This window comes from Panthera pardus, unplaced genomic scaffold (assembly GCF_024362965.1).
Source record: "Panthera pardus isolate Hobbes unplaced genomic scaffold, ASM2436296v1 HiC_scaffold_16, whole genome shotgun sequence".
Classification (NCBI taxonomy): Eukaryota; Metazoa; Chordata; class Mammalia; order Carnivora; family Felidae; genus Panthera; species Panthera pardus.
Genome location: NW_026526721.1, coordinates 45,261,870 through 45,289,168, shown reverse-complemented (window position 1 = coordinate 45,289,168; position 27,299 = coordinate 45,261,870). Strand labels below are relative to the sequence as shown.

At 34.8% G+C, this 27,299-nt stretch overlaps 1 protein-coding gene across 7 annotated transcripts in view; it reads right to left on the bottom strand.

Moving 5' to 3' along the window:
- EPHA6 (EPH receptor A6) overlaps window positions 1–27,299 on the bottom strand; it is an 858,920-nt gene that overhangs the window by 130,092 nt on the left and 701,529 nt on the right. For 5 of the 7 annotated variants that reach the window (XM_019448105.2, XM_019448106.2, XM_019448109.2 and 2 more), the window contains 2 exons: window positions 25,222–25,347; window positions 2,364–2,425 (listed from right to left, as the gene is read on the bottom strand). In XM_019448105.2, the coding sequence (XP_019303650.1) occupies window positions 2,364–2,425; window positions 25,222–25,347 (188 nt within the window). The remainder of the gene's footprint in view (window positions 1–2,363; window positions 2,426–25,221; window positions 25,348–27,299) is intronic. The other 2 variants (XM_019448107.2, XM_019448112.2) reach the window with 1 other exon arrangement.

Sequence of the window (27,299 nt, the reverse complement as noted above, 5' to 3'; positions counted from 1 at the left end):
TTTATTTATTTATTTTGCCATGGGGAGTTGAGCATCTGCTATTGACATAAAGTTTATATACCACTTTGAGCTTCTGGGATAAAAGAGATATGATTACAAAGAAGGGTAAGAATATTAAAGAAGAGTAAGAAGGGAGTATTTGGCCGTGTTTTTTTTTTTTCTTTCTCATGCATGTGATTTTTATCTTAATAGAAATTCTATGTGCAGACAGGAGACAAGTTCACATGGGGATATGGCAGTGAACTTATAAAAAGAAGTAAAAGTAATTTTATTTAAAAAAGTGTATGAGAACATGGCTTTTTGAGTCAGAGACTTGAGTTTGAATGATCACTCTACCACTTAGTGTGTTATGTATTATTTTATAAGCTTTAAAATAATCAACTCAATTACACTTGTATGAGGTAGATGCTGTTAATATTCCCATTTTATAGATAAGTAAGCAGAGGCACAGAGAAGTTAGTAACTTTCCCAAGTCACAAGGTCACATAGCTGGAAGGGACAGAACCAAGATGATCTGGCATATATTGACATTCAGATTCTTACAGCAGTGGTAATGATAGCCACCATTAACTGAACATCTATTCTTTCCCTGACTGTGTGGTGTCTTACCTATATAATGTACAAAAGCCAAAAAATATTAGTTTTTAAATTTTAAATCATGAAATATACCACTTATAAACAGGTATCAAGATGCTTCTACATAAATATTTTATTGATAAGCTATTATCTTTTCTTTATAATATATTGTAATTAATTCATGATTCAGCAGGATAAAAAGGATATCTGAAGCTAAGAATTCTTTCCTAATTTGCTGTGGCAGTCATTTGATCCCATTTTCAAGAGCAATTTAGATTGAGTATGTGCTGCATTTATTTGCCATTATATTCAGCTCTAGGATATAGTTGATGCAAAAAAAAAAATCCATAACTTATCCCAAGCATCATTAGAGAATAAGTCATGTTGGTATATGTCTGATAAGAATGAGTTTTTGAATAAACATAATGGAAGGTCCTAAGTATATATGCATTTCAAAGTACCATAGGTGGTCCTGATAATTTATTCTAAAATAATTTAGCACATTTACAGGAGAAATGAATACAAGTTATAAAATAACATCCTGAGAATGGCTACAGAAAAAATAAAAACAAATAGTTCATGTCCCCAAACACCTATGAATTTCATTTTGCTTTAAAAAGCATACTTGGTTGAGAGACTGCATTGTGTGAAGAGTATTGCTCTGTAATAACTTGACGATTTTGCTGAATTCAGCTTCTGGCATTGAATCTGGGCATCAAGTCCAGTCACAGGGTAAATATATCATTACTGCTAATATTGAGAGAAGTCAGAAAAAGAGGGCATGAACTCAAGAAAAATAAATGAAAATGAGATTTAAAAAAAGAAAGGTAAGATGCAGAACTTAACCAAATAACATAGAACAAAAAAATTAAATGAAGAAAGAATGCTTGAGACTGTTTTTATCCTATGAAAATGAAGATAACAAATAATATAATATATTCCAAATAGCAAAAGTCCAGTCATGTTATAAGTAAAAAAATGACCATATCTCTGCAGATAGATGAATATTTGAGAATACAATGACATTCAAATATGTGACCTCTGCTGGGATGAAAAATATTTACTGTAGTAATTATTTTTTGCATTGTTTTTTTTACTATCAATGAGTATTTTTGTAGCATATGATGGCTTTTTAAATATTAAAGACATTATAAATACATTTGAAATATAACTTCAAGATTGCTCTGTTATTCTCTACTACTATGTGAGACAAATGATTTTTGTATACACCATACTTTCAAGGATAAGTCACTTTAAAAAGAATGCTTTAAAATTTTTGTTCTGAAAACAATCTCTGCTAGGGTATTTTCTTTTTTCTTTTGTTTTCTGAAAGTCAGGGAAACAAACTTAAGAGTGATAAAACCAGTTTTCTGATATGAACTTGAGTCATTATTCGTAAATATACATCAATTTAAGGGGCTCAGCATTATAGATCATGCATAAAACATCATGCTGAATAGTTAAATGTGATAAAACAAAATGAATGTTTATGTGAGACAACTGAGTTTCATTTAATCTCTTTATAACATCATTTGGAAATATATATATTAATAAGGCATGTGAATTTATAGGAGAAATCAATTATATTATTATATGTATATATACTCCTCCCATTGGTAACACACTAATGTATCACAGTATCGGAGAAATGCACCCTAGAGAAAATGTTGCTATTCTTCATGGAAAAATCCATGAATAACATTATGTAAAAATTAATTTATGATAAATGATTTAAATCTAGAACTCAGAATATCTTATTTAAATGCCATCAGAAAAGAACACCTCACCCGCAAAAAGGAGTCTAGGGATCCATTCTCCATATATTCCACCACAATCATTACTGGTCTGCCTGCAAAAAGAGCAAAAGAACACACAAGGATTAGAGCAATTACGGAAATCTGTGCTGCAGTAAGAGATTTCCAGCTGTGGCAGCTAAATTACTTGTATTTTATTAATAGAAACTTCATTTGCCAACGTGCTTCTACAAAAGTCTCCCTATTACACATAGGCATCTCCCCTTTTTTTATGGCATCATTTCTGTTGAGTTCATATAAAGAATACAAATTAAAAAGGAATTAAGCATTTCCTTTTCTGAAGCCCTGCAATCACTTGTTTATATTATGTTCTTTTTGTCCTGAGCTTTTCCTAAAAGATCATGAACAAGCTGAAGGCAGGGTTTAAGCAGTCCCTGTAGCTGCCTTGGCACTTGCAGAACACCTTGTCCTACAGTGGTGCAGTCACTGTGGCTGAATTACATTAGACTGGGCATTTCTGAAATATTCCTAAGGCAAAGAGGAAAGGAGAAATTCATAAATTCTCTTTAAGAAATTATAAGCCATTAGTCATAGTCTGCTTTTAAGGGCTTTTAAGTAGAAAAATGTCAGTAGATTGATGAATGCTACCAAGTTGGTGGGCTTTGCAATAGTTCTTGATCATGTCTTTATTGGACATAGATTAGATCAACAAAACATTGATGACAGTGCATGAAAATAAGTAGCTCTGATTTTGTAGTCTAGTAACAGAAGCTAAAATCAGAAACTGAACATCATTTATTTCTTCTTTATCATATCTATTTGCAATTGCTACAGTTCCCAATACCTCTATTAGGTAGAATATTTGACATAAATAACTTAGATTTGTTTCAAAGAAAAGAATCTATTTGTTCTGCCAAATTGCTCAAGTTTAAAAGATAAACTAATTTCAGATGAAGAGAAAATATTTACCTGAAATAAACATATATGACATACTTATTTTTTACTTCTATATTCCTTGCTTCTCATTGAAATTTTTAGCAATTGAATCTGCACTGTGCACATTTTTTTCCTCGTAAGTACAAAGAAGATCTGGAAAGAAATTATGTGTACCAATGATGGAAATATTAGACCTCATATTGTAATTCATGTCTCTGTTATGAACTCAAAGCCTTGTGGGTTAAAAAGGGTGACTGTAACAAATTAGTACAATGTCTGCAAATGCTAGATTTTACATTTGAATCTATATTTTAAAGAAAGATGTGCTAAAGGTTAAATGTAGTAATAAAGCTCCCAATTTATCATGCATAGTATTAGAATCCAAAGAAATTTTCCATTTTGGTGGATTTCCATAATGCTCCTCAAAGTCATTACTTTCACCCAAACACAGATACAGAACTTTATCAGAAAATCCTGAGGTCAAATGAACTGTCAGCACTATTGTAGCAAGGAACTAGAAGATCCAGATTTTAAATATGACACTTTGTCATGAAATCTTTTATTTGGCCATTGGTTTCAGAGAGCTTGGAAACAGGAGCTGGATGCAAACACTTGGTTAGCAAGGTAGGGAAAATAAAAGATCATTTTTTATACTTATATATGGAAATTCTGAGACCGTTATTCTAGTTTCAATTGTAATGGATCATGGATGTTAAGGGGAAATGCTGGGTTACTACAGTGACTGCCTGAGTTCACCTACCCAGAGTTAACCCTTTCAATCTACCTTGACCATGCTGCCAGAGAAACATATATATACCTCTCCCTAAGAATGTCAGTTTTGATACAAAAGAGCTTGCAAGCACTTCGCTTGTATTAATACAAATTATTATTAGCCCTATTACACAGATAAGGAAATTGAGATAGAAAATTAAAGCACTTGCCCATCAAAGAGCTAAGTGGCAGTGTCGAGTAGTCTGTCTCAGAGTTTAAGCTCTTAACTTTTATGCCATAGGTGCCTCTCAGACATAATTTATAGATAGAAGCCGTAAGGCTTATCCTCCTTTGCTGGACCTCATCTCTCCTAACTAGCCCTGTCCTCTCCTGCTCCATTTGTTGTTATTATCATCTATACTCGTTCAATCCTGCCTCCTCTCCTTTCCCTTTTGGTATTCCCCTGCCAGGATTATTTCCCAATTTGCTTCTCCCTGATCTCACCTCACACCTCTTCCGTGAAAGTCCCCATGGTGATATTTCCTCTAGTGGCATTCCCATCACATCTATTGTCTGCACTATGAAATGTGCCTGGTTCTATATTAGGTTGTTTTTCTCTCTTATTTTCCCATAGATGCTATGTCTCCCCCCATTCATTAGGTTTCTCAAAACTACCTCCCGTAAGGCTGAGCAGAGTAGGTGCTTTATAGTAACGAGTTGATTTTTCTCAATGACTTCGTAATTCCTCAGAGAGTAACACTGAAGTATTTCGGCAAGATTCTAATCTATGTGAATACCAAGTACTTTGAAATTAGTTCTATCTATAACTCCTTGGGAGACACTTTATACAATCTTAAAATTCATCAGTGACAAGTTTCATCTTCTCATTAAAGATAATAAAGAGTCAAATGAAGACTCCCCTGGTTTCTTGTGAATTATAAGCTTCCCATCTGAGCCCTGCATCTTTTGTATTTTATGCAGTAATGCCAATTTAGAGCTGCTATTATTAAACTAAGGAGTTGTTTTATTAGAATACTGATGGCATCTAACCTGTTATTTGTTTCCTAGTGATTTTCTATAGGAGGGTTAGTTACACTGTGAAGATTACAAGCAACTTTATAGTCTATGATTACATTTTATAATCAACAAAATAGATAAGTATAGGGAAATTATGAAAGGATGGTATTCAAATATGTGGATAGGTGAGAGAATCCTATTGGCAACAGTGCTTTGTCTGTTATATTTTTAAATATGTAAAAATTATACAATACATTATTGCTCTTGGAAAATATATTTGGAGGTGATTCTATTTTTATATTTTCAAAACATTTCAGCTTTTCTCACCTGTTTTCCAATTTTGGCCACTTCCCCAAGTGCCTCATGTTACAGAATTAACTTAGTATTTGCTTTGTACTGAAGTCAATGGAAAAACTCCAGGATTCTTGAATGTTAGTCAAGTCTCAACATCCCTAGACTTTTTTTTAGAAGTCTCAATGGGTTGCTTTAAGAAATTTTCAAAAACACTTCTTGAAGTCACACAAAAAAGTGAATTTCTTTCATTTTCCTTCAAAAAGTAGCCCAGAAATGTTTATTGGTATGTTAAATTACATTGGAATCAAAACCCTGTAAGAAATCACTTATTCATATCCTGAACACAATGAATCACAAAATCCCAGATCATCTTTTTCTGTTTTAGACAAAAATTACTTCCTTTAACTGGGACTTTAATGTACTATTGACTAATGATTTTTTTTTCAAATTTACAGTTTCCTAATACTTAAGATGATTTTGATATGGGTGGTGTTGAGAAACCATATGGTGATAAGAGTATATTTTTCTTGTGCTGTTGTTAAAGAAAACAAAAGAAAGGAATTCTTTAAATGTTCTAGGGAAAACATTTTGCAAGTGAAATAGTGTTGTTTGTTTGTTTATTTGTTTGCCTCAAGAAGATATGTGAAAGAAGGGGATTACAGGGATTTAACATTTTCATATAAGCAATGAGTTTGTACTGGATGTAGAATTTTGTATCAGCTTGGCCATTTCTAATATGATGTCAGTAATATCAAGAATCTAAAGAAATCACAATGACCCCCAAACTCTATTGTAGATTTAAAACAATTTTAGTTTATTTAACATTATATCATGTCTATATTTTATCTACCACATAATAAAGTTTGTGGTGATAATTTGGATTGACAGTTACATTGCCTGTATTTATCCCCTCCCCAGTTGCAATTCAGGACTTTGGAGCCAGTTACTTAACCTATTTCTACCTCCCCTGTTTCTGCTGTAGAGATAGTGAATTATAATGATCTCAAATGGATTTGATAATAAATACTTTTCTTATCCCTCTAAGGCATTCAAAAGATATGGATGACATAAATTTGAACAAAGTTATAATATATTAAATAATTATTTTTATTCACCAGATAAGTACTAAAATTGGGGAATTATTTTTCCTTTATACTGTTGACTTGTGATTATCAGATCATGTCCCATGTGAATCTTAACTTTAAGGGATTCAAATAAAATCTTAACATTTCCCCTGAACCTGCTTTCCCTCCTATATTCCTGTTGGGGTTAAAACATCACCATCTACTTAGTTACCCAGGTTTGAAATCCCATTTTAATATTGGACTTTTCACTTTATCAAACCCCTGTCCATGAGTTATTAAGTTGTGCTGATTCTATATAAAATCTATTATCACTGCCCATATTCTGCCTTTATTTTCTCTTGCTTCACTTATTACAATAATCATTTGCTGGTTGTACTTGTTAATACTTATATAATCACTGTTTCAAAGAATGATCCAACTTTTTTTTTTTTTAGTGCCTACTATATATAAGTACTCTTCTAGTTTCTGAAAAAACACAATCAATGCAAGGTCCTTGCTCTCATGGAGTGTATAGTGAAAAGGAGAACAGAAATAGGTAAACAGTCAATTACTATAAAGGGCTAATGTTTCATACCCTCCTTTAAGAACTTGCTTTACTTATTGTCTTGTTTGCTGCAGAATTAAAATCTACACTGCTTGGCAATAAATTCCTTCACAATCTCTTCTCTGCCTTTGTTCTAGTGTCATCTTTTACCTCCCACTAGTTCCCTAACTCCTGTTTTTCAAATTATCTAGGGGACTCATAATTCATGAAGTGTGGCTTTACTTGTACCTCCCTGTCTTCCTTGGAAGACTGCCTTCTCACTGTTTCCACTTGGTAAAATCATATACTTAAAAAAGAAAAAGTAGAACTTAAATACTGTCTCCACTGTCAATTCTATGAATCACTTTCCCTTTTAGGAAGAACTGATTGTTTACTTTCTCCTCCTTTTATATCTTAATCAAGTGTATGTGATACACTTATGGTATGGAATTGGTATTTGCTGTGTAGGTGTCTGCCTCCCTCCAAAAAATGCCCTGGAGGTCAGGAAGTGTCCTTAGTTCTTCTCAGTAAATTCACTATTGAGCACAGAATTAGGCACCTAATAGGTACTCAATTTCATTTTTTTAAAATGCAATGCCAGAAGGAACACATATAAAGACGTTCTTTATGACTGATTCTAGACCAAGAAAAGAGTTATTGAAATTACAGGATGGCAAATCAATACATTTTAAATTATTTTCATTGTAAAATATATGGTTTTGAAGAAAGAAAACTTCAAAATTTAGCTCTGCTACCTATTCACTTCATGATCTTGGACAAGTTATTTTTGTTCTTTCAGTTTTTGCATTTGAAAAATGAGCATAATATTATATACTACATATGGTTTTCAAAGAATTAGATGAGACAACATAATTAGCACAGTGTCTGGCAATAGTTGGCACTTAAAAATGTTGGTGTACATTTACTTTCCTTCCTTTCTGTGCACAATTATCTGCTTTCCCCTTATTATAGTTGCCCACTATGTAACAAAAAGTTTTACAAAAGTGGATTATTTCCATATTTTATTGTAGTTTGGTATGGACATGAAAATTCTTTTATATCCTATGGCAAAGTAAAAATCACCACTAGTTACATGTTTTATATAATACAGTAAATTATCAGTTTTAGCACTGAAATTCTTATGTCTCAGGCAAATTGGGATAGTTGGTTATCATACACCTTGTGTGCTCTGCACAGTGCAATTAGAAGTTGTGGGATTAGGATTAGATAATATGATATTAAAGACTTTTCCACTTCGGGCAAGTGACTTTTCATAACTCATGCTACTGCCTGTCTCTTCATTCATGTATATTTGTATATTACATAGTATTACATAATAATAACACTTCCTCTATTGTGTGAGAAGTGAGATTAAATGAGAAAATGTGTTTAAAACACAGGGAATAGTACATTATACTAAATACTGAATCACCCAATAACAGCTTAAAGAATGAATGGATAAATGCAAATATCATATCCTACCTTACTGTCTTGATGTTAAGTCCTAAACTAAGAAGTGGTTTTCAGAGTTAAAAAGGTTCATAACCAAAAATGGCTATGTCAGTATATTTAGGAGCTTTCTTGATGGTCTCAGAAGTCTACTTAAATCCTACACACCTGAAATTGACAGGTTTGAAGTTGTTTTAAAGAACAAGATGGTTTCTCCTAGAGTAAAATAATCAAAATGAGTATTTTATTACTTTAAATGACACACTATAATACATAGTTTCTTTGGAATAGTTTCTGTAGGAAATAGATTCTTATCCCCATTAACAAGCTATGCTGTCTTTTGTACTCTACACATTTGTACCTGTAACAATGTGTCTTTTTGCTTAATTTGGAATTGGTTTTAACCTTAAATCTATTTGAAATTCCTGAATCTACATGATGACTTTGTTGATTTGGCTCCATGTTTTCTCTTAATTTCTTTATTTTATTTTTTAAATTTAGAAGCCATCCAAATGCTCTGAAAAATGATGAAGAATAAATTATTTTACCCAATGATAAAATCGCTGAGCAGAAATTAGGAGGAAGGACTACATTTGTGAAAACTGTAGCATTTCTTAATCTAGATTTGTTTCAGAGTAAATAAAAGGTGTGAGGTTTGAGAAATGAGACGTAATTTTCCTGCCAGTTCCAGAGAACAGTGGCATACCATCTGCATCAATTAACTTCAGTAATATTCAGTACTATCCTGCCTACTGAAAATTACCATATGGGAAAAAAGACTTCTCTGTAATTAGACATGTCTTGTTGACAATGAAAGTTACTGCCAATGATGCCTAATGTTAGATTTTGTTTTCACTCTAAGACACTAACCATATTGCAAAATTTTAATAACATATGAATTTTTAAGAGTGGCTCTCTTGTTTTTTTTATTACATCCATATTTACAAAAGTGTTATGACAATGATAAAATTAAAGGTGCGTGTTTTAAAATGATCTGGTTTATGACTTTTTGCTTTCAACTATAGTGAAATGATTGATTATACACCAATCAATTATTTAATTACTACTAGGTAGGAAGGAACAAAACGTATCAGAGCATTCTCATGACTTGAAATACTATGTAATACCTAAGTTCAAAACTGAATTAAACCATGTGACAAATAAATAATTTTATGCTGCCTTTGTTCTTGTTTTATTTTCTGTGAAACACTTTTGTGTAGGTAATTTAAAAATAGATACTACATCTAAGTCAGCACATATGTAATGAATGGCTAACTTTAAAAAATAAGTTTTTCAATATGTCATGCACTATTCTAAGGGTTTTACAGGTGTGACCTCATTTAACCCTCATACCAACCCCTGTGGCGAGGATAAATACTAGTTCAGTTTAACAGCTCAGATTACGGATGCACTGAGAGTTTAAGCAACTTGCCCAAGGATGCACAGTGAGCAACTGGCAGAGCCAAGACTTGAATGCAGGAGATCTAGCTCCAGGGTCTGAGTTCTTGACCATCTTCTGATACCCCCAAATGATACTTGGGTCTCCACTAGTAATTTGAAGACATAAAGCATTACCCTAAATATCTGTGCCTCATCTTAGAAACACATTCTGGAAACGCATTATGGACTGGGCACTGTGTTGCTCCCAAAGATGTTTTGTCCTTGAGAAGTTGCAGGATTTTAAGGTTTTATTTATTTATTTATTTATTTATTTATTTATTTATTTATTTAGAGATAGAGACAATGCAGGGGGCAGAGGGGCAGAGAGAGGGATACAGAGAATTCCCACCAGGCTCTGCACTGTCAGCATGGAGCCTGATGAGGGGCTTGAACTCAGGAAAACCACAAGATCATGACATATGCCAATACCAAGAGTCAGACACTTATCCAACTGAGCCACCCAGGCACCCTGAGAAGTTCTTGGATTTTAAAGCCTCATAAAGCTCTATAATATTCTATATAAACAGGCAATACAGGCTAAGGAAACTTGCTGGAAAAAAACCTTTAGATTTTGCTTTCCCCATTCTTAAGCATCAATTGATGATAATAATGCTGAGGATCCTTCAAGGAAATATTTTAAGAGAGTCTTGAAGCTTTTGAGAGAAGGTAGCATATTTTCCAGTAGTGTTTCAAATGGTATCCTTTATTTCTGGTTTCATAAGTGTCTTATGGTTATACAACTAATCAAATATTCAGCGTTTTGGTCTTTTGTACCATTTGCTAATCAAAAGAAAATCAACACAAAATCTAAAAATAAAGCAAATGTCCAGAGAGGACAGATTTAATTCAAGCTACATAGGTTATTTATGGTGAGATTTTTAACAACGGAGAAAGTATTTCTTAAATGAAACACATATATAAGTTAAACTACCAACTACTTTCCTTTTTCCCTTCCAGGAAAGTTACTACTTATTTTTGAGCCTTTTCTGTAATTCTTATAAGGAGTTTAATTTAAAAAAAAAAAAAAGAAAGTTCAGTTTTGCTAATTAAACTTTCTTTTAAGACCTCTGTGAACACAACTAAGAAAACCCTACGTTGTGCCACGGGCACCTTCCACTGTGCTTTGTCCTACAAGACAAAGAATGCTGCAATGTGACAAGTTTTATAACAGGGTTGGTCTATCCCCACTTATTTATGTTCACAAGTGGCCCAGCAGCCCATGAGAGCATGCATACAGCCCTCTGGGAGAGGAAAAGACATTTGAGCAGCTCAGTTACTTATCGTGTTTCCAATTAAGGTGTAAACACAAAGACACAGCAATTCCAACCAACACAGAAATTAAACACTAATTCACATGGAGACCCAGTTAATTTAGCAAGCTGTATAAAGTTTTTTTTTAGAATTTCTCTTTGCGAAAAGAAAATGATTCCGGGATGAATCTTTTGAAAGTGTTGATAGTTTCTTTGAATAGCATCAAAAAAGAGGACACAATTTGTAATAATAAAACATGAAGATCTCTAGGGAGTAGACGTATATTCTCAACTGAGAATTTAAACAGCCATATAAATAAGGTCCAGATTTTTAAGATTCAAACTTCTTAAATTATATTAAGATAAAAGTAGCATTTATGCCAATAAGAATGTATAATAACTAAGGTCAAAAGCTAATAGTATTTAAAGAATCTGAAAATAGTAAAAAAAACACTAGTAAAGTAGAAGTAAAAAGAACTAGTAAAAAATGTGGAGATTACTTAAAGACTTCATACCTTTCATGTTTTTCTGGGAAAAAAATAGAAATTCTCTTTTTTTCCATATGAGTGTGTATATATATACACACTCATATAGAAAATGGAAAAAAAGAGAATTTTATATATATATAAAATTTTATATATATATAAAATTTATTGTCAAATTGGTTTCCATACAACACCCGATGCTCATCCCAACAGGTGCCCTCCTCAATGCACATCACTCACTCTCCCCTCTCTCCCACCCCCCGTAAACCCTCAGTTTGTTTTCAGTATTTAAGAGTCTCTTATGGTTTGCCTCCTTCCCTCACTGTAACTTTTTTTCCCCCTTCCCCTCCCCTATGGTCTTCTGCTAAGTTTCTCAGGATCCATATATGAGTGAAAACATATGGTATCTGTCTTTCTCTGACTGACTTATTACACTTAGCATAATACTCTCCATTTCATCCATGTTGCTACAAATGGCCAGATTTCATTCTTTCTAATTGCCAAGTAGTATTCCATTGTACGTATAAACCACATCTTCTTTATCCATTCGTCAGTTGATGGACATTTAGGTTCTTTCCGTAATTTGGCTATTGCTGAAAGTGCTGCTATAAATATTAGGGTGCAAGTGCCCCTATGCATCAGCACTCCTGTATCCCTTGGGTAAATTCCTAGCAGTGCTATTGCTGGGTCATAGGGTATTTCTATTTTTAATTTTTTGAAGAACCTCCACACTGTTTTCCAGAGTGGCTGCACCAGTTTGCATTCCCACCAACAGTGAAAGAGGGTTCCCATTTCTCCACATCTTCGCCAGCATCTATAGTCTCCTAATTTCTTCATTTTAGCCACTTAGACTGGTGCGAGGTGGAATCTCAGTGTGGTTTTGATTTGTATTTCCCTGATGAGGAGTAATGTTGAACATCTTTTCATGTGCCTGTTGGCCATCTGGATGTCTTCTTTAGAGAAGTGTCTATTCATGTCCTCTGCCCATTTCTTCACTGGATTATTTGTTTTTCGGGTGTGGAATTTGGTGAGTTCTTTATAGATTTTGGAGACTAGCCCTTTGTCTGATATGTCATTTGCAAATATCTTTTCCCATTCCATTGGTTGCCTTTTAGTTTTGTTGATTGTTTCCTTTGCAGTGCAGAAGCTTTTTGTCTTCATGAGGTCCCAATAGTTCATTTTTGCTTTTAATTCCCTTGCCTTTGGAGATGTGTCAAGTAAGAAATTGCTGCAGCTGAGGTCAAAGAGGTTTTTTCCTGCTTTCTCCTCTAGGGTTTTGATGGTTTCCTGTCTCACATTCAGGTTCTTCATCCACATTGAGTTTCTTTTTGTGAACGGTGTGAGAAAGTGGTCTAGTTTCATTCTTCTGCATGTTGCTATCCAGTTCTCCCAGCACCATTTGTTAAAGAGACGGTCTTTTTTCCATTGGATAGTCTTTCCTGCTTCGTCAAAGATTAGTTGGCCATACATTTGTGGGTCCAGTTCTGGAGTCTCTATTCTTTTCCATTGGTGTATGTGTCTGTTTTTGTGCCAATACCATTCTGTGTTGATGATTCATCTCGGTAGTAGAGGCTAAAGTCTGGGATTGTGATGTCTCCTGCTTTGGTCTTCTTCTTCAAAATTACTTTGGCTATTCGGGGCCTTTTGTGGTTCCACACAAATTTTAGGATTGCTTGTTCTAGCTTCAAGAAGAATGCTGGTGCAATTTTGATCGGGATTGCATTTAATGTGTAGATTGCTTTGGGTAGTATTCACATTTTAACAATATTTATTCTTCCAATCCATGAGCATGGAATATTTTTCCATTTCTTTGTATCTTCTTCAATTTCCTTCATAATCTTTCTGTAGTTTTCAGCATACAGATCTTTTACATCTTTGGTTAGGTGTATTCCTAGGTATTTTATGATTTTTGTTGCAATTATGAATGGGATCAGTTTGTCTTTCTGTTGCTTCATTATTGGTGTATAAAAATGCAACTGATCTGTACATTAATTTTGTATCCTGTGACTTTGATGAATTTGTGTATCAGTTCTAGCAGACTTTTGGTGAAGTCTATCAGGTTTTCCATGTATAGTATCATGTCATCTGCAAAAAGTGAAAGTTTGACTTCATCTTTGTGAATTTTGATGCCTTTGATTTCCTTTTGTTGTCTGATTGCTGATGCTAGAACTTCCAACACTATGTTAAACAACAGCAGTGAGAGTGGACATCCCTGTCGTGTTCCTTTCTCAGGAGGAAAGCTCTCAGTTTTTCCCCACTGAGGATGGTATTAGCTGTGGGCTTTTCATAAATGGCTTTTATGATGTTTAAGTATGTTCCTTCTATCCTGACTTTCTCGAGGGTCTTTATTAAGAAAAGATGCTGAATTTTGTCAGATGCTTTTTCTGCATCGATTGACAGGATCATATGGTTCTTATCTTTTCTTTTATTAATGTGATGTATCACGTTGATTGACTTGTGAATATTGAACCAGCCCTGCAGCCCAGGAATGAATCCCACTTGATCATGATAAATAATTCTTTTATATGCTGTTGAATTCGATTTGCTAGTATCTTGTTGAGAATTTTTGCATTCATCTTCATCAGGGATATTGGCCTGTAGCTCTCTCTTTTTGCTGGGTCTCTGTCTGGTTTGGGAATCAAAGCAATGCTGGCTTCATAGAATGAGTCTGGAAGTTTTCCTTACCTTTCTAATTTTTGGAACAGCTTGAGAAGGATAGGTATTATCCTGCTTTAAATGTCTGGTAGAATTCCCCAGAGATTTTTGATAACTAACTCAATTTCTTCACTAGTTATGGGTCTGTTCAAATTTTCTATTTTTTCCCGTTTGAGTTTTGGAAGTGCATGGGTGTTTAGAAATTTGTTCATTTCTGCCAGGTTGTGCACTTTATTGGCATATAATTTTTCATACTATTCCCTGATAATTGCTTGTATTCCTGAGGGATTTGTTGTAATAATTCCATTTTCATTCATGATTTTATCTATTTGGGTCCTTTCTCTTTTCTTTTTGAGAAGTCTGGCTAGAGGTTTATCAATTTTGTTTATTTTTTCAAAAAACCAACTCTTGGTTTCGTTGATCTGCTCTACTTTTTTTTAGATTCTATATTGTTTATTTATTATTTCTCTTCTTCTTCTGGGTTTGGGGTGTCTTTGCTATTCTGCTTCTAGTTCCTTTAGGTGTGCTGTTAGATTTTGTATTTGGGATTTTTCTTGTTTCTTGAGATAGCCCTGGATTGCAATGTATTTTCCTCTCAGGACTGCCTTACTGCATCCTAAAGCATTTGGATTGTATTATCATTTTCATTTGTTTCCATATATTTAAATTTCTTCTCTAATTGCATGGTTGACTCATTCATCTTTAGTAGGATGTTCTTTAACCTCCATGCTTTTGGAGGTTTTCCAGACTTTTCTCCGTGGTTGATTTCAAGTTTCATAGCATTGTGATATGAAAGTGTGCATGGTATGATCTCAGTTATTTTACACTTATTAATGGCTGTTTTGTGACCCAGTATGTGATCTACCTTGGAGACTGTTCCATGTGCACTTGAGAAGAGTGAACATGAGCAATTTTCCGTTGCTTTGGGGTGTAGAGTTCTAAATATATCTGTCAAGTTCATCTGATCCAATATATCATTCAGGGCCCTTGTTTCTTTATTAATCTCTGTCTATATGATCTACCCATTGTTGTAAGTGGAGTATTAAAGTCCCCTGCATTTACCACATTCTTATCAATGAGGTTGCTTATGTTTGTGATTAATTGTTTTATATATTTGGGTGTGCCGCATTTGGTGCATAGACATTTATAATTGTTAGTTCTTCCTGATGGATAGACCCTGTAATTATTATATAATGCCCTTCTTCATCTCTTGTTGCAGCCTCTAAATTAAAGTCTAGTTTGTCTGATAAAAGTATGGCTACTCCACCTTTTTTTTTTTTGACTTCTAGTAACATGATAGATAGTTCTCCATCCCCTCACTTTCAATCTGAACGTGTCCTCAGGTCTAAAATGAGTCTCTTGTAGACAGCAGATAGATGGGTCTTGTTTTTTTATCCATTCTGATACCCTATGTCTTTTGGTTGGAGCATTTAGTCCATTTACATTCAGTGTTATTACTGAAAGATATGGGTTTAGAGTCATTGTGATATCTGTAGAGGTTTCATGCTTGTACTGGTGTCTCTGGTACTTTGTGGTTCTTGCAACATTTCACTCACAGAGTTCCCCTTAGGATCTCTTGTAGGGCTGGCTAGTGGTGATGAATTCCTTCTGTTTTTGTTTGTTGGGGGAAACCTTTGTCTCTCCTTCTATTCTGAATGACAGACTTGCTGGGTAAAGGATTCTTGGTTGCATATTTTTTTTTCCATTCATCACATTGAAGATTTCCTGCCTTTCCTTTCTGGCCTGCCAAGTTTCAGTAGATAAGTCTGCTACTACACTCATATGTCTACCTTTGTATGTTAAGATCCGTTTATCCCTAGCTGCTTTCAGAATTCTCTCTTTATCCTTGTATTTTGTCAGTTTCACTATGACATGTCATGCAGAAGATCTGTTCCAGATCTATTCCAGTTATGTCTGAAGGGAGTTCTCTGTGCCTCTTGGATTTCAATGCCTGTTTCCTTCCCCAGATCAGGGAAGTTCTCAGCTATGATTTGTTCAAGTACACCTTTAGCCCTTTTTTCTCTCTCTTCTGGATTTCCTATGATATGGATATTGTTCCATTTGATTGCATCACTTAGTTCTCTAATTCTCCCCTAGTACTCCTGGATTTTTTTTCCTCTCTCTTTTTCTTAGCTTCCTCTTTTTTCCATAATTTTACCTTCTAATTCACCTATTCTCTCTTCTGCCTCTTCAATCCATGCTGTGACCGCCTCCATTTTATTTTGCACCTCATTTATAGCATTTTTAATTCATCATGACTATTTTTTAGTCCCTTGATCTCTGTAGCAATAGATTCTCTGCTGTCCTCTATGCTTTTTTCAAGCCCAGCAATTAATTTTATGACTATTATTCTAAATTCTTGTTCAATTATATTGGTTAAATTGATTTTGATAAATTAATTAGCTGTTGCTATTTCCTGGAATTTCTTTTGAGGAGAATTCTTCTGTTTTGTCATTTTGGCGAGTTTTCTGTCCCTTCTGTGTTCTAAAGCTTGTTGTGTGCTCTGCACCTGCAAGCACTGCTACATTAAATGATGGTCATACACTGTCCAGGACCTGGCTGTTCAGGAGGTATTTTTTTGGGAGATTGTTACTTGTTCTTTGTTGTTGTGACTTTGGCTATTTTATTACCCTACTCGTAGTGACATTTTGGACCCTCCACCAGGTGTGCTTTGATTTGTTCCTTGGAGTAGCCCTGCCAAGTTCTGTGGTTCAGGTCGTGCAGATTGTTGTGTTAATCCTCAAATCAGTTTCCTAGGTGTGCAAGATGGTTTCCTAGGTGTGCAGATGTATAGTGTTGATCTGACTGCATTTCAGAGAGGATAGATGCAAAAAAACTTCCATGCTTTTCTGCCATCTTGGCCCCTCCCCTTGAAATTCTCTTTATAAATGTTCAAGAATTTGATATCAAATGCATCTTGTGGCTCTATTTTTAAAATTTTTCTTTTAAATGCACTGTCGATCTTACACGAGGATAATGATGTTCATTTATGTCAACTACACATGACTCTCTAAAACATTGAGTTTATAAGAACCTAGGATTCTTCATTTATGGATTTCAAGGTGTCCAGAGACCTCCTGAAATTGTATGCAAATATTTACATATATGATCATATGTCTATTTTCTTGGTGAAGAGTCTGTTATTTTTGACCAAGAAACAGTATAATCCATTAGAAATCTGAGTCCATGACCTGTATTACAACATCAGGACTCTATAGGAGTCCTTATTCATAAATTCTGCAATTGATTAAAGGTTTCATAAACTGGATATTATTTGAAAGTTTGAATTATACCTTCAATTTTGTATATGCTCCCATCCTGAGTTTTCTTATCCCATGTGGGATAAGAAACATCTTCACATTGTCTTCTGTAAGTTTTTAATTATTTTTTAACCTGTTGTGTATTTTTCCTCAGTAAGTCAAAGAACCGTGCTCTTTGGAACCAACTGACTTGAAGCAATAGAGGAAGCAGACTAAACACACATTGACATTATCCGGCCAGCCCCTCTTGCACAGGTTTTGAAACTATCAGTATATCCCAAAAAGTGTTTTTAAATAACCATCTAACATAGCAGTAACAGTGTGCAGATATTTTAAAGGGGTAGTTTATTGGGGACATGACTAGAAATACAATTACTCATATCACTTTCCTTGTGCTTCTCTTGGCTGGGAGTGGTCTCTGTCATTTTATCAGTGACTCTCTTTTCTCTATGCCACTCCTCAGTCCTGAGATAGAATAATCTTGTTCTCCTGCCCATTCCTGCCCCAGATTTCCCATGCCAGTTTTTTAAGAGTTGCAGTTCTGCAGCGTTTCCTTCTGAAGCTTGCAGATGTATAAACTTTCGAGGAGGAGGGTTCTCTGGGGAGAACCATATAAAATAAGTACTGAGTAGGGGCTATTGGGTCCTAGGTGGAATCACACAAATGTCAAGGAACAAAGAATCTAGGAGTTAGGAATCCAGATGAAAGTTTTTCTTTTTTGTTTTTTAACCATAGTTCATGTTTTGAATAATTTATTCAGGATTTTAGTTTGTATGTTTAATCCAGTTTTTCCTATACCCTTTATAATTAGCTTTTGGTTTGAGTGGGCACATGCAAATACTGATTCACACACACCTCACTCAAGGTAATTGGCAACATTCTCAGCTGCAGAAATGTATAAAATATACATCCTTTAATTAAAGAGCTTTTCTCCTCTTAAAAGTCTCTTACTTAAAAAGTAAACCACTGTCTCTTATCTTTTATGCATATTTATTACAACAATATTTTGTTAAAGATAAAATAAGGTCAATTGTCATCTATACTACATAAAAATATGAAAAGAATAATCATCCTCAGAACTATAGCCAATATAAATTATTTTGTCAGAAATGATTAATTTTGAAATATCAAATTATGGATCTCAAGCAAAGTTACTGACCTTTTTTAGAATGCCTGAACATATAAAAAATGAGATGGTTTACTTTGATTTTTCTGAACTGCAGTTCAATTGTATTTAAAAGTTATATGCTTTCCTACTGTTGATTTCCCTTGGCATACTGAGTTCATGCCAATTTTCCTTAACTTACATATATTCTTTCAAAGTCTGCCACTTAGTCTTATATATTTGTGTTACTGCTTTTCTTCAGTCCTCTGTATGCATCAAAACTGATATTATATGCACTAGCTCTGAGAATCTCTGCAGCTTCAACTTTATTTATCATTCCTAACTTATTTCTACCATCTAAACTATATGCCTTCTGAATAAAATTTTTTGCCTGAATAATAGTGCATGTAATATTTGCCCTGACTCCATATCAGATAGGATTTCACATGAAATATGGAAAGGAAAATATTGATAATCATGGTTAATGGATTTTGAAGACATTTTAATATTGGCTTAGCTCTGTAAGTCCTTTGCTATAGAAATGGTCTACTTAGATCTGTTGTTAGTGTATAGAAAATTGGACTGTGAATTCATTTCCTAACATTGCTAGTCAGGGGACACTCATGAGGATATGAAAAAGTCTGGCTAACTGAGTAGAAGGCTCATTCAAATCTTTTTTCAAAGGGTAAAAAAATAATAGTAAACATTATTTTAGTTATATATTTAGTGACTGCAAATCTGGTGTTTGGGTCCCATATGTTCGTATTTCTCCTGCTATCTGTTTCAGTGTAGGCAGAGGAGTCTCATGGGATTGATTCACTCCATCTTTGCCATTTACTTTGAACCTAACACATGGAAGGCAATGAAGAGAAGCTCAGGTAAAAATGTCAAAAGAGGTGTTTTATATATAGCATTGTATTTAAAGCACTAGCAGACAAACTGAGATGGTGTTTCAGAAGAACAGTCCCTCAACAACTGAAGAGCTTCCAAGATTAACCACAAAGGAAGTATTAGGAAGATCTTGAACGATGATTTCTTTCAGAATTTATCTATTTCTAAATCCCTCATGCTGCCTGTTTCCTTTGTTTTCTCTTTCATAGACTTTGTTTATAATTGATAAATCTTGTTAGTTTAAAGCATATGTTTGAGTTTGGTCTTGAATCATGTGTGTGTGTGTGTGTGTGTATAATTAAGTAAATATTATATATATATATGTGTGTGTGTGTGTGTATGCATATAAATATTATATATAGTAAATTATATATATTTACATATAAATATATATGTAATATTTACCTAATTAAAGAAAAATGCAGTCTCCCACAACTGACTAAAAACTGCTAAAATATGTAACCTAGAATTTCGATGATCTAAACATACTAACCTAGGTTATTATTTTCTGAGTAAATATTAGATAATGAGTATGCTTTTATATTTTATAAGTAGGTCTAGTTTTTAAGACACATTGTAATGTCTGGATCTTAGTGTAAATTTAAGATACTACCCAATGTCAGATAGTTACTGCTGTGCAGTGACAGAAAAGAATAAATCAGGAAACGTCCATATATTATCCTATCATTGTAACTGTGTAATTTTATTTCTCAATAACTTTATTATGCTGGTTTTATTTGTATATGCTATATGTATGAAATCGCCAAAAACATAAAGGGTTTGGGTAGAGGCAGAGTCTGTCATACGATAAGCCACAAATCTAAGACCCTATTTGTAATCAGTGCTCTGTGACAGATAAAAATGTTCCATCCTACTTTCAGATACTGTATGCCTACAGAATTAAATCAAAGAAATAACTTGATGGAGGCACCTGGCTTGCTCAATTATTTAAGCATCCAACTTCAGCTCAGGTCATGATTTCACAGTCTGTGAGTTCTAGCTCCATGTCGGGCTCTGTGCTGACAGCTCAGAGCCTGGAGCCTGCTTCGGATTCTATGTGTTCTTCTCTCTCTCTGCCCCTCCTCTGTTCATGCTCTATCTCTCTCTCTCTCTTGAAAATAAATAAACATTAAAAAATTAAAAAAAAGAAATAACTACATGTATTAAAGAGGACAATTTATTTCCATTTTAGAGTACGTGCCTGATTATACATTTAGAAAAGGGGCATTACTTCTTTTCAGAGAGGTAGAATTTGATTCTAATTTTTTATAGTTTATGTATTTTTCAGAGAGAGAGCGAGAGAGCGAGGGAGAGAAAGAATTAGTGGGAGAGGGGCAGAGAGAGAGAGGAGGACAGAGGATCTGAAGCAGGCTCTGTGTTCACAGCAGAGAGCCAGATGCAGGGCTTGAATTCATGAACTCTGAGATCACGACCTGAGCTGAAGTCAGCCCCTTAACTAACTGAGCCACCCAGGTTCCCCAAATTTGACTTTAATAAGGAGGTATACAGCAGGGGAAGACTTTGCATTAAAAAATATAATATCAGTTCTGCCATTCTACCTTCTCCTCTCTCAGCTTCCTTCTCTCTTCTATTTCCTTTCTCCTCTTGTCTCTTCTTCTCTCCTGTGACTTTTCTTACTTTATTAACTACTGCTTGAAAGCCACTGCATCAAAGAATATTACTGGGTGATCAAAAAGAATGAAATCTTGCCATTTGCAACAATGTATCTAGATGGAACTAGAGTGTAAGTGAAATAAGTGTGTCAGTCAAAGGCAAATATCATATGATTTCATTCATATGTGGAATTTAAGAAACAAAAGAGATGAACATAGGGGAAGGGAAAGAAAAATAAGATAAAAACAGGGAGGGAGGCAAACCATAAGAGACTCTTAACTACAGAGAACAAACTGAGGGTTGCTGGAGGAGAGGTTGGGGGGGGATTGGGCTAAACGGGTGATGGGCATTAAGGAGGGCACTTGTTGGGATAAGCAGTGGGTGTTATATGTAAGTGATGAATCACTAAATTCTACCCCTGAAACCAGTACTACACTATATGTTAATTAACTTGAATTTAAATAAATTTTAAAAAAGAAAGAAAATAAATATATGAATATACTTGCTATTTAATTTTCAGTCAATTAGTTTCTGGCATTTTTCTCTATTTGAAACTAAGAAAGATAACTCTTTACTACGACCTTTCTAGAAATAAAAAAGGTCATATAGACAGTATAAACAATTGACAATAGTTAAATAAATACTGATTTTAGGCTTGTCTGCTTTCTGGGTCTCATAATTAAATGATTCATTGCAGTTAGTGCAAAAATAAGTACTATAGGGGCACCTGGGTGGCTCAGTGGGTTGAGTCCCACTCCTGGTTTTGGCTCAGGTCATGATCTCACAGTTCATGAGTGCAACTCCCCCATTGGGCTCTGCGCTGACAGAGCAGAGCCTGCTTGGTATTCCCTCTCTCACTCGTTACCCCTCCCATGTATGTGTGTGTGCTCTCTGTCTCTCTCTCAAATTAAATAAATAGACTAAAAAAAATAAGTACTATATAAACACTGTTCCTTGATAGCATAGTCTGACATGAATACAAATAAATGATTTTATAAGAAACATCATCGTGTATCTCATTTAAATTCAATTAAGATAAGTAACTGGGAACTAAATTAGCACCATCATTAGAACAGGCTTTGTGATTTCCTTGAATCACATAGCTAATGTCTTTTGAGACCCTCAAAGTACTGTGACAAATAATCAATTGGGATAAAGCAAATTGATTGCTGCCCAGTCACCGTCAAACATTGGCCACCTGTTCAAAGTGCCACGGTACAGGTCAAGGGAGGAACTATTTTCTTGATGATGTCCTAAACGTAACGGGTGATGAGTTCATTTATTAGATAGCAAAGAAATACTTTTAAAAAATATGAAAGAATAAAAACTCATGATTACTACTTCATTCTCCTTTACACAAAATTATAAAGGAAATTCTCGGGAAATAACCTATAGATGAATGTAAGAGGATAAAAATTACCTTTGAAACTGTAGCAGTCATTACTGAATAGTGCCAGAGGAAATGCACAGGGATCACTTATCAAAGTGATATAAGCCAGGAAAAGTGAGTTGAGTTAATTTCAGTTTGAGGGAACAGGAACAAGTTTAGATCTATAAATTTTTTATGAAGCAATTTTGTTACACCTGATTTGTATGTAAGTCATGGAAACTGAACTGAGTTTTCTTTCCTATGAAAGCTGGAGGCAAATTTGGCTTAAAGCCTAGAAGAACAGAGTGCTAGAGTGTTCTTTCAGATCTCTCTCTAGAAAGTTGCTTCTGTGTATGTGCTATAGAAACATCATCTTTCTTCTATTATTCTCAGTGGCTAAATGACAAGGGTTATTTATTTATTTATTTTTAGCAGTAATGCTGAATAATTCAAGTTACTTCTGAACTGTGTAATGTCATTTCTGCCAAACATACCTAAGTCCACTGAGATTTGTCATTAAGAGTTAAGGATTAAGCTATTAAACTACAAATCATCCATTCCTCAATTCTAATCACTGAGATATTAATAATATATGTGAAAACTGCCTTTTTATATTTGCAGCTCTGAGAGCTTAGCTTACATAGATTTTTATTTTGTGTCTTTTGCAACACCACCATCACCACCAACAGTAAGAATAATAACATTTCTGAGCAACTGATACCATTTTTGTTTCTAAAGAGGAAAAAAAAGTGGCACTCATTAGAATTAAAACTGCTAGTTTTAAATTCATGTAGTTTTGGTTCCTACTGTATCAGTGGCATTGCTGGCCACAAAGCCTCCAACCATATCGGTAATTGTCCAATGATAAAACCAAACGACATCAAAGCATATTTACGATTTGCTATTTTGTATGTTTTAATTAAGAAGGCAAGGGTAATTTAAGAGCAACAGAAAAATAGAAATGTAATAATGTTAGGCCTTGTTGGTATAATATTGTTAAGAAAAGCAAGAAATGTGCGTGTTGGAATTTTGTTTTTATTGGATTTCCTAGTGTCTTCAAACATTCCCAGGATTGGTTGGCTGGGCCAGCCCTCCTGAATACATTGATGTCATCACCATAATTTGTGGCACAATCATGACTAAAAAACAGCAGAATTACACTAATTAAAAAAATTTTTTTGACACAGCAGGGAGAGGGGCAGAAGGCGAGGGAGAATCTTAAGCAGGCTCCACCCCCAGTGGGGGGGCTGACGGGGGCTGGATCTCATGAACTATGAGATCATGACTTGAGTCTGAATCAAGTCAGACACTTAAGGAACTGAGCCACCAAGGTACCCCTAGAATTACAATAAGTAAAGCTCCAAGGGGTGCTTGGGTAGCTCAGTTGGTTAAGGGTCCGACTCTTGATTTCAGCTCAGGTCATGATCTCATGGTTGTGAGATTGAGGTCCATGACGTGCCCACTGGGCATGGAGCCTGCTTAAGATTCTCTCTCTCCCTCACCCTCTGCTTCTCTCTCTCTCAAAAAACAAAACAAAACAAAACAAAACAAAACAAAACAAAACAAAACTCCAAGAATCAATACCCTAATTCTATTTTGCTAAGACACATACAAAATATAAAGTGGGTTTATATCTTTTATACAACAGAAGAAGGCAGCTTGATATTTTATAAATTGGCAGGGAAAAAAGCAATTTGTTTCGGAAATAATATCATGGATAATCCAGAAAGTGATTTACTAAACTTTGAAATTGCATTTCATTTCATTTCATTTCATTTTTTAAAAGTATTTTTTACCAATTTTTTTCATGTTTATTCATTTTGTGAGAGAGACACAGAGAGTGAGTGGGGAAGGGACAGAGAGAGGAAGAGGCACAGAATCCGAAGCAGGCTCCAGGCTCTGAGCTGTCAGCACAGAGCCTGACAAGGGGCTCAAACTCATGAGCCATGAGATCATGCCCTGAGCTGAAGTCAGATGCTTCACCAAACTGAGCCACCCAGGTGCCCCTGAAATTGCATTTTAAAATTTTCGATTTTCGGGGTGCCTGCCTGGCTCAGTCGGTTAGACATCCAGCTCTTGATTTTGGTTCAGGCCATGATCTCATGGTTGGTAGGATCAAGCCCTGGAGTGCTGTCAGCATAGAGCCTGTGCTCCTCTCTCACTTGCTCTCTGTTTCTCTGTGTCTCAAAATAAATAAATAAACATGAAGAAAAATGCTCAATTCCCTATATTTTCTTTCTTTCATTGATAAAATACAGCTTTGGTCAGACTGACATGTTTAAGGGGAAACTGTGCATTAATATTCTTTTTCAAAAAAGTTCTTCAAGTTTCAAATTTGCTACTTTCTGGCTTTTCTTCCTATCATTTCTCTTTAGTAAAATTAAACTTTAATTAAATCTCTATAAACTTGCTCAAACACAGAATTGCCTGTCAATAATGCTGTTTTTAATTCTCTTTTCTAGTGAATTCCAAGTGGCAAAGTAGCTCCACTTTATCTTATTTTTATTCTTGAGTTATAAAATTTGAGATCTGAAGCTCTAGTCCTTATTTATGTAAAAATTATTCTAGAGGAGGCAGCAGCAGTATGCTAACTGGGTGTTCAGGTTACAGATCTGTCTTCCACTTCCTTTTACCACTTTCACGGCATTAGATATTATAAATGTGGTCCCTGCATTAAAGAAAGGTCACTTGTATTTTTTTTCAACAATATATCTTAGAAATATTTATTTCTGTATTGTGTATCTTTCAGTTGTGAGCACAGTCCTGTGCTGTATATGGTGGCAGAAAACTTCACCTGAAATACCTACCAGCAGGAATCCTGGGGGGCAGAGATCCTCCCCCTGGCACTGGATGCGGGGCCTGGATGCTATTTAAAAACCCTGCCCTCAGGAAGCTGGGGCAAAACGCCTCCACCCCAATGGCCGGGAAGGATCCTTTTAAGAGATAAAAATGGACATTAATCAAAATCTATTTGTGGAAAAGCTGTTGATCATTTAACTGGGGAAAAAATCCTATCATTAATAAAAACATCAAACCTTACAAGGAAGCTATAAAATTAAAAGGAATGAATGCATTTTTATTCATAATTAAAAAAAAAAACAAACTTAGGTTTTGAAAAGAAAGTACTCTTAACTAGTTATAATCCCAAACGATGTACAAGTAGTAGAATGTGAAGATAAAATTTCTAAACCTACATTTGACAAAGCAGATATAAATAAAAGTCACTGAGGTTGTCTATTTGCAGAGTTGTCCACATGAGTGACAGACATGCAGGAGACAGCCACAGCGGGATCTGAGATCAAAGCTGCACTGGAAGAAGCAGTGTTTTGCTTTAGGTCTATCAGCAGTGGTGCTTAAAATGAGGAAAGCTTTTACACCATCCAGCAATTATATATGTTTTTGAAATAGCGGTAAGGAAATCCATATCCACAATTCTTAATTTGTTACACCTTTCTATTAGGGAGAAGACAGAGCTTGCAAAGGTAGAACCACACGCTTTTTCACTTTTAAGAAGGCTACTGTGAAGCAAAAAAACCCAACAGGAAACCACTTGGAAGTTTATTCATAAGATTATATCATGAATTGTGAATAAAAGAATGTCAGAGCTGGAAAAGACATCATAGGTCATCCAGTCAAAAAATTCTCATTTATAGACTAGCAAACTAAGGCATGAAAAAGGGAAGTGATGTCACTTAGGTGGCACACTCCTAGGACAAAATCTTCCCAGTGTAGATTAAAAATGAATAATGAGCCATTTCCTATTTGGGAGATTGCTATTCTCTGAATATGAATCAGAAACCCTTCAGTTTGGAATAACAGCATTATAATTTGGTATCTCAATGACCTGAAAGACACTAAAATCATTCAGAAGAAAATTTAATATACATGCACTCTCAGTGCATGGGCAGTACTGGTAATTGATATGGTATATCTAAGTTTAATCACGGTAACACTCTAAAAGCAAGTTACACTGATGGTTATAAGGAATGCACATCATTTGGGGCCCCTGAAGCTCCAATCAGGCCCAGCAGTTTTCAATTAAAGAGACCTTGAATCAATCCTCTCAGGCTCAGTTTTAGCAAGTCTTACATTTTTGAAGAGACTTCATTCTGTTCCTTGACACAAATTTCGCACCTAAAATATGTTAAAATTCATAGCCTCTTTGAAATCTGACCAGGATTAAAGGGACCTGGCATAACACATTGTATACAACTTGCTTCTACAGAGAGAGCTGTTGCTAAAGAAAAGCCAGGATTTCTTAGATTTTTAGAAATGCTTAGAAAGCGAAGTTACAATGTATATTTTAATGGGTGAGGCCTATTTATTGTGCGTTGGAATAAAGAAAGCATGGAAAGAAAATCAAATGCTGTAATTAAGCTGGTTTTGCTATTGATTTTATGAGGCTTTAGTGGAAAGGTCCAGCAGAGTTTGAGTCCCTTAAACATGAAGGGATGTGGCTAAAGTGCCAAGCAGTAGGTCAGAAAGTGTTCTGAGGGAACTTTTGATGAACAATGAATCTAACTTCTCCTTTGCTATTACATAGGGTATATATATCATTGAGCACAAATATTTCCTCATGTACAATGTTTCCCATGCAAGGCATTTTCCACGTTGCAATGTTTCAACACTGTCTGAGAAAGTACCCATCACCACGGAGCATTACTGAATACCAGGTAGAGACAATTATATATTTATACTGTATTCTTAAAGTTACAAAAGAAGTGGTGATTTTACAACAGAGAAAATAATTATAAGAAATTCAGATTTTATTATAGGCGGTAAAAACAGAAATATTCCAATTCTAGCTGATTATGGACTTATTGAAGCCAAGTGATAAGAAGTTTGGTTCAAGAATATGAGATTGTAGGGGCACCTGGGTGGCTCA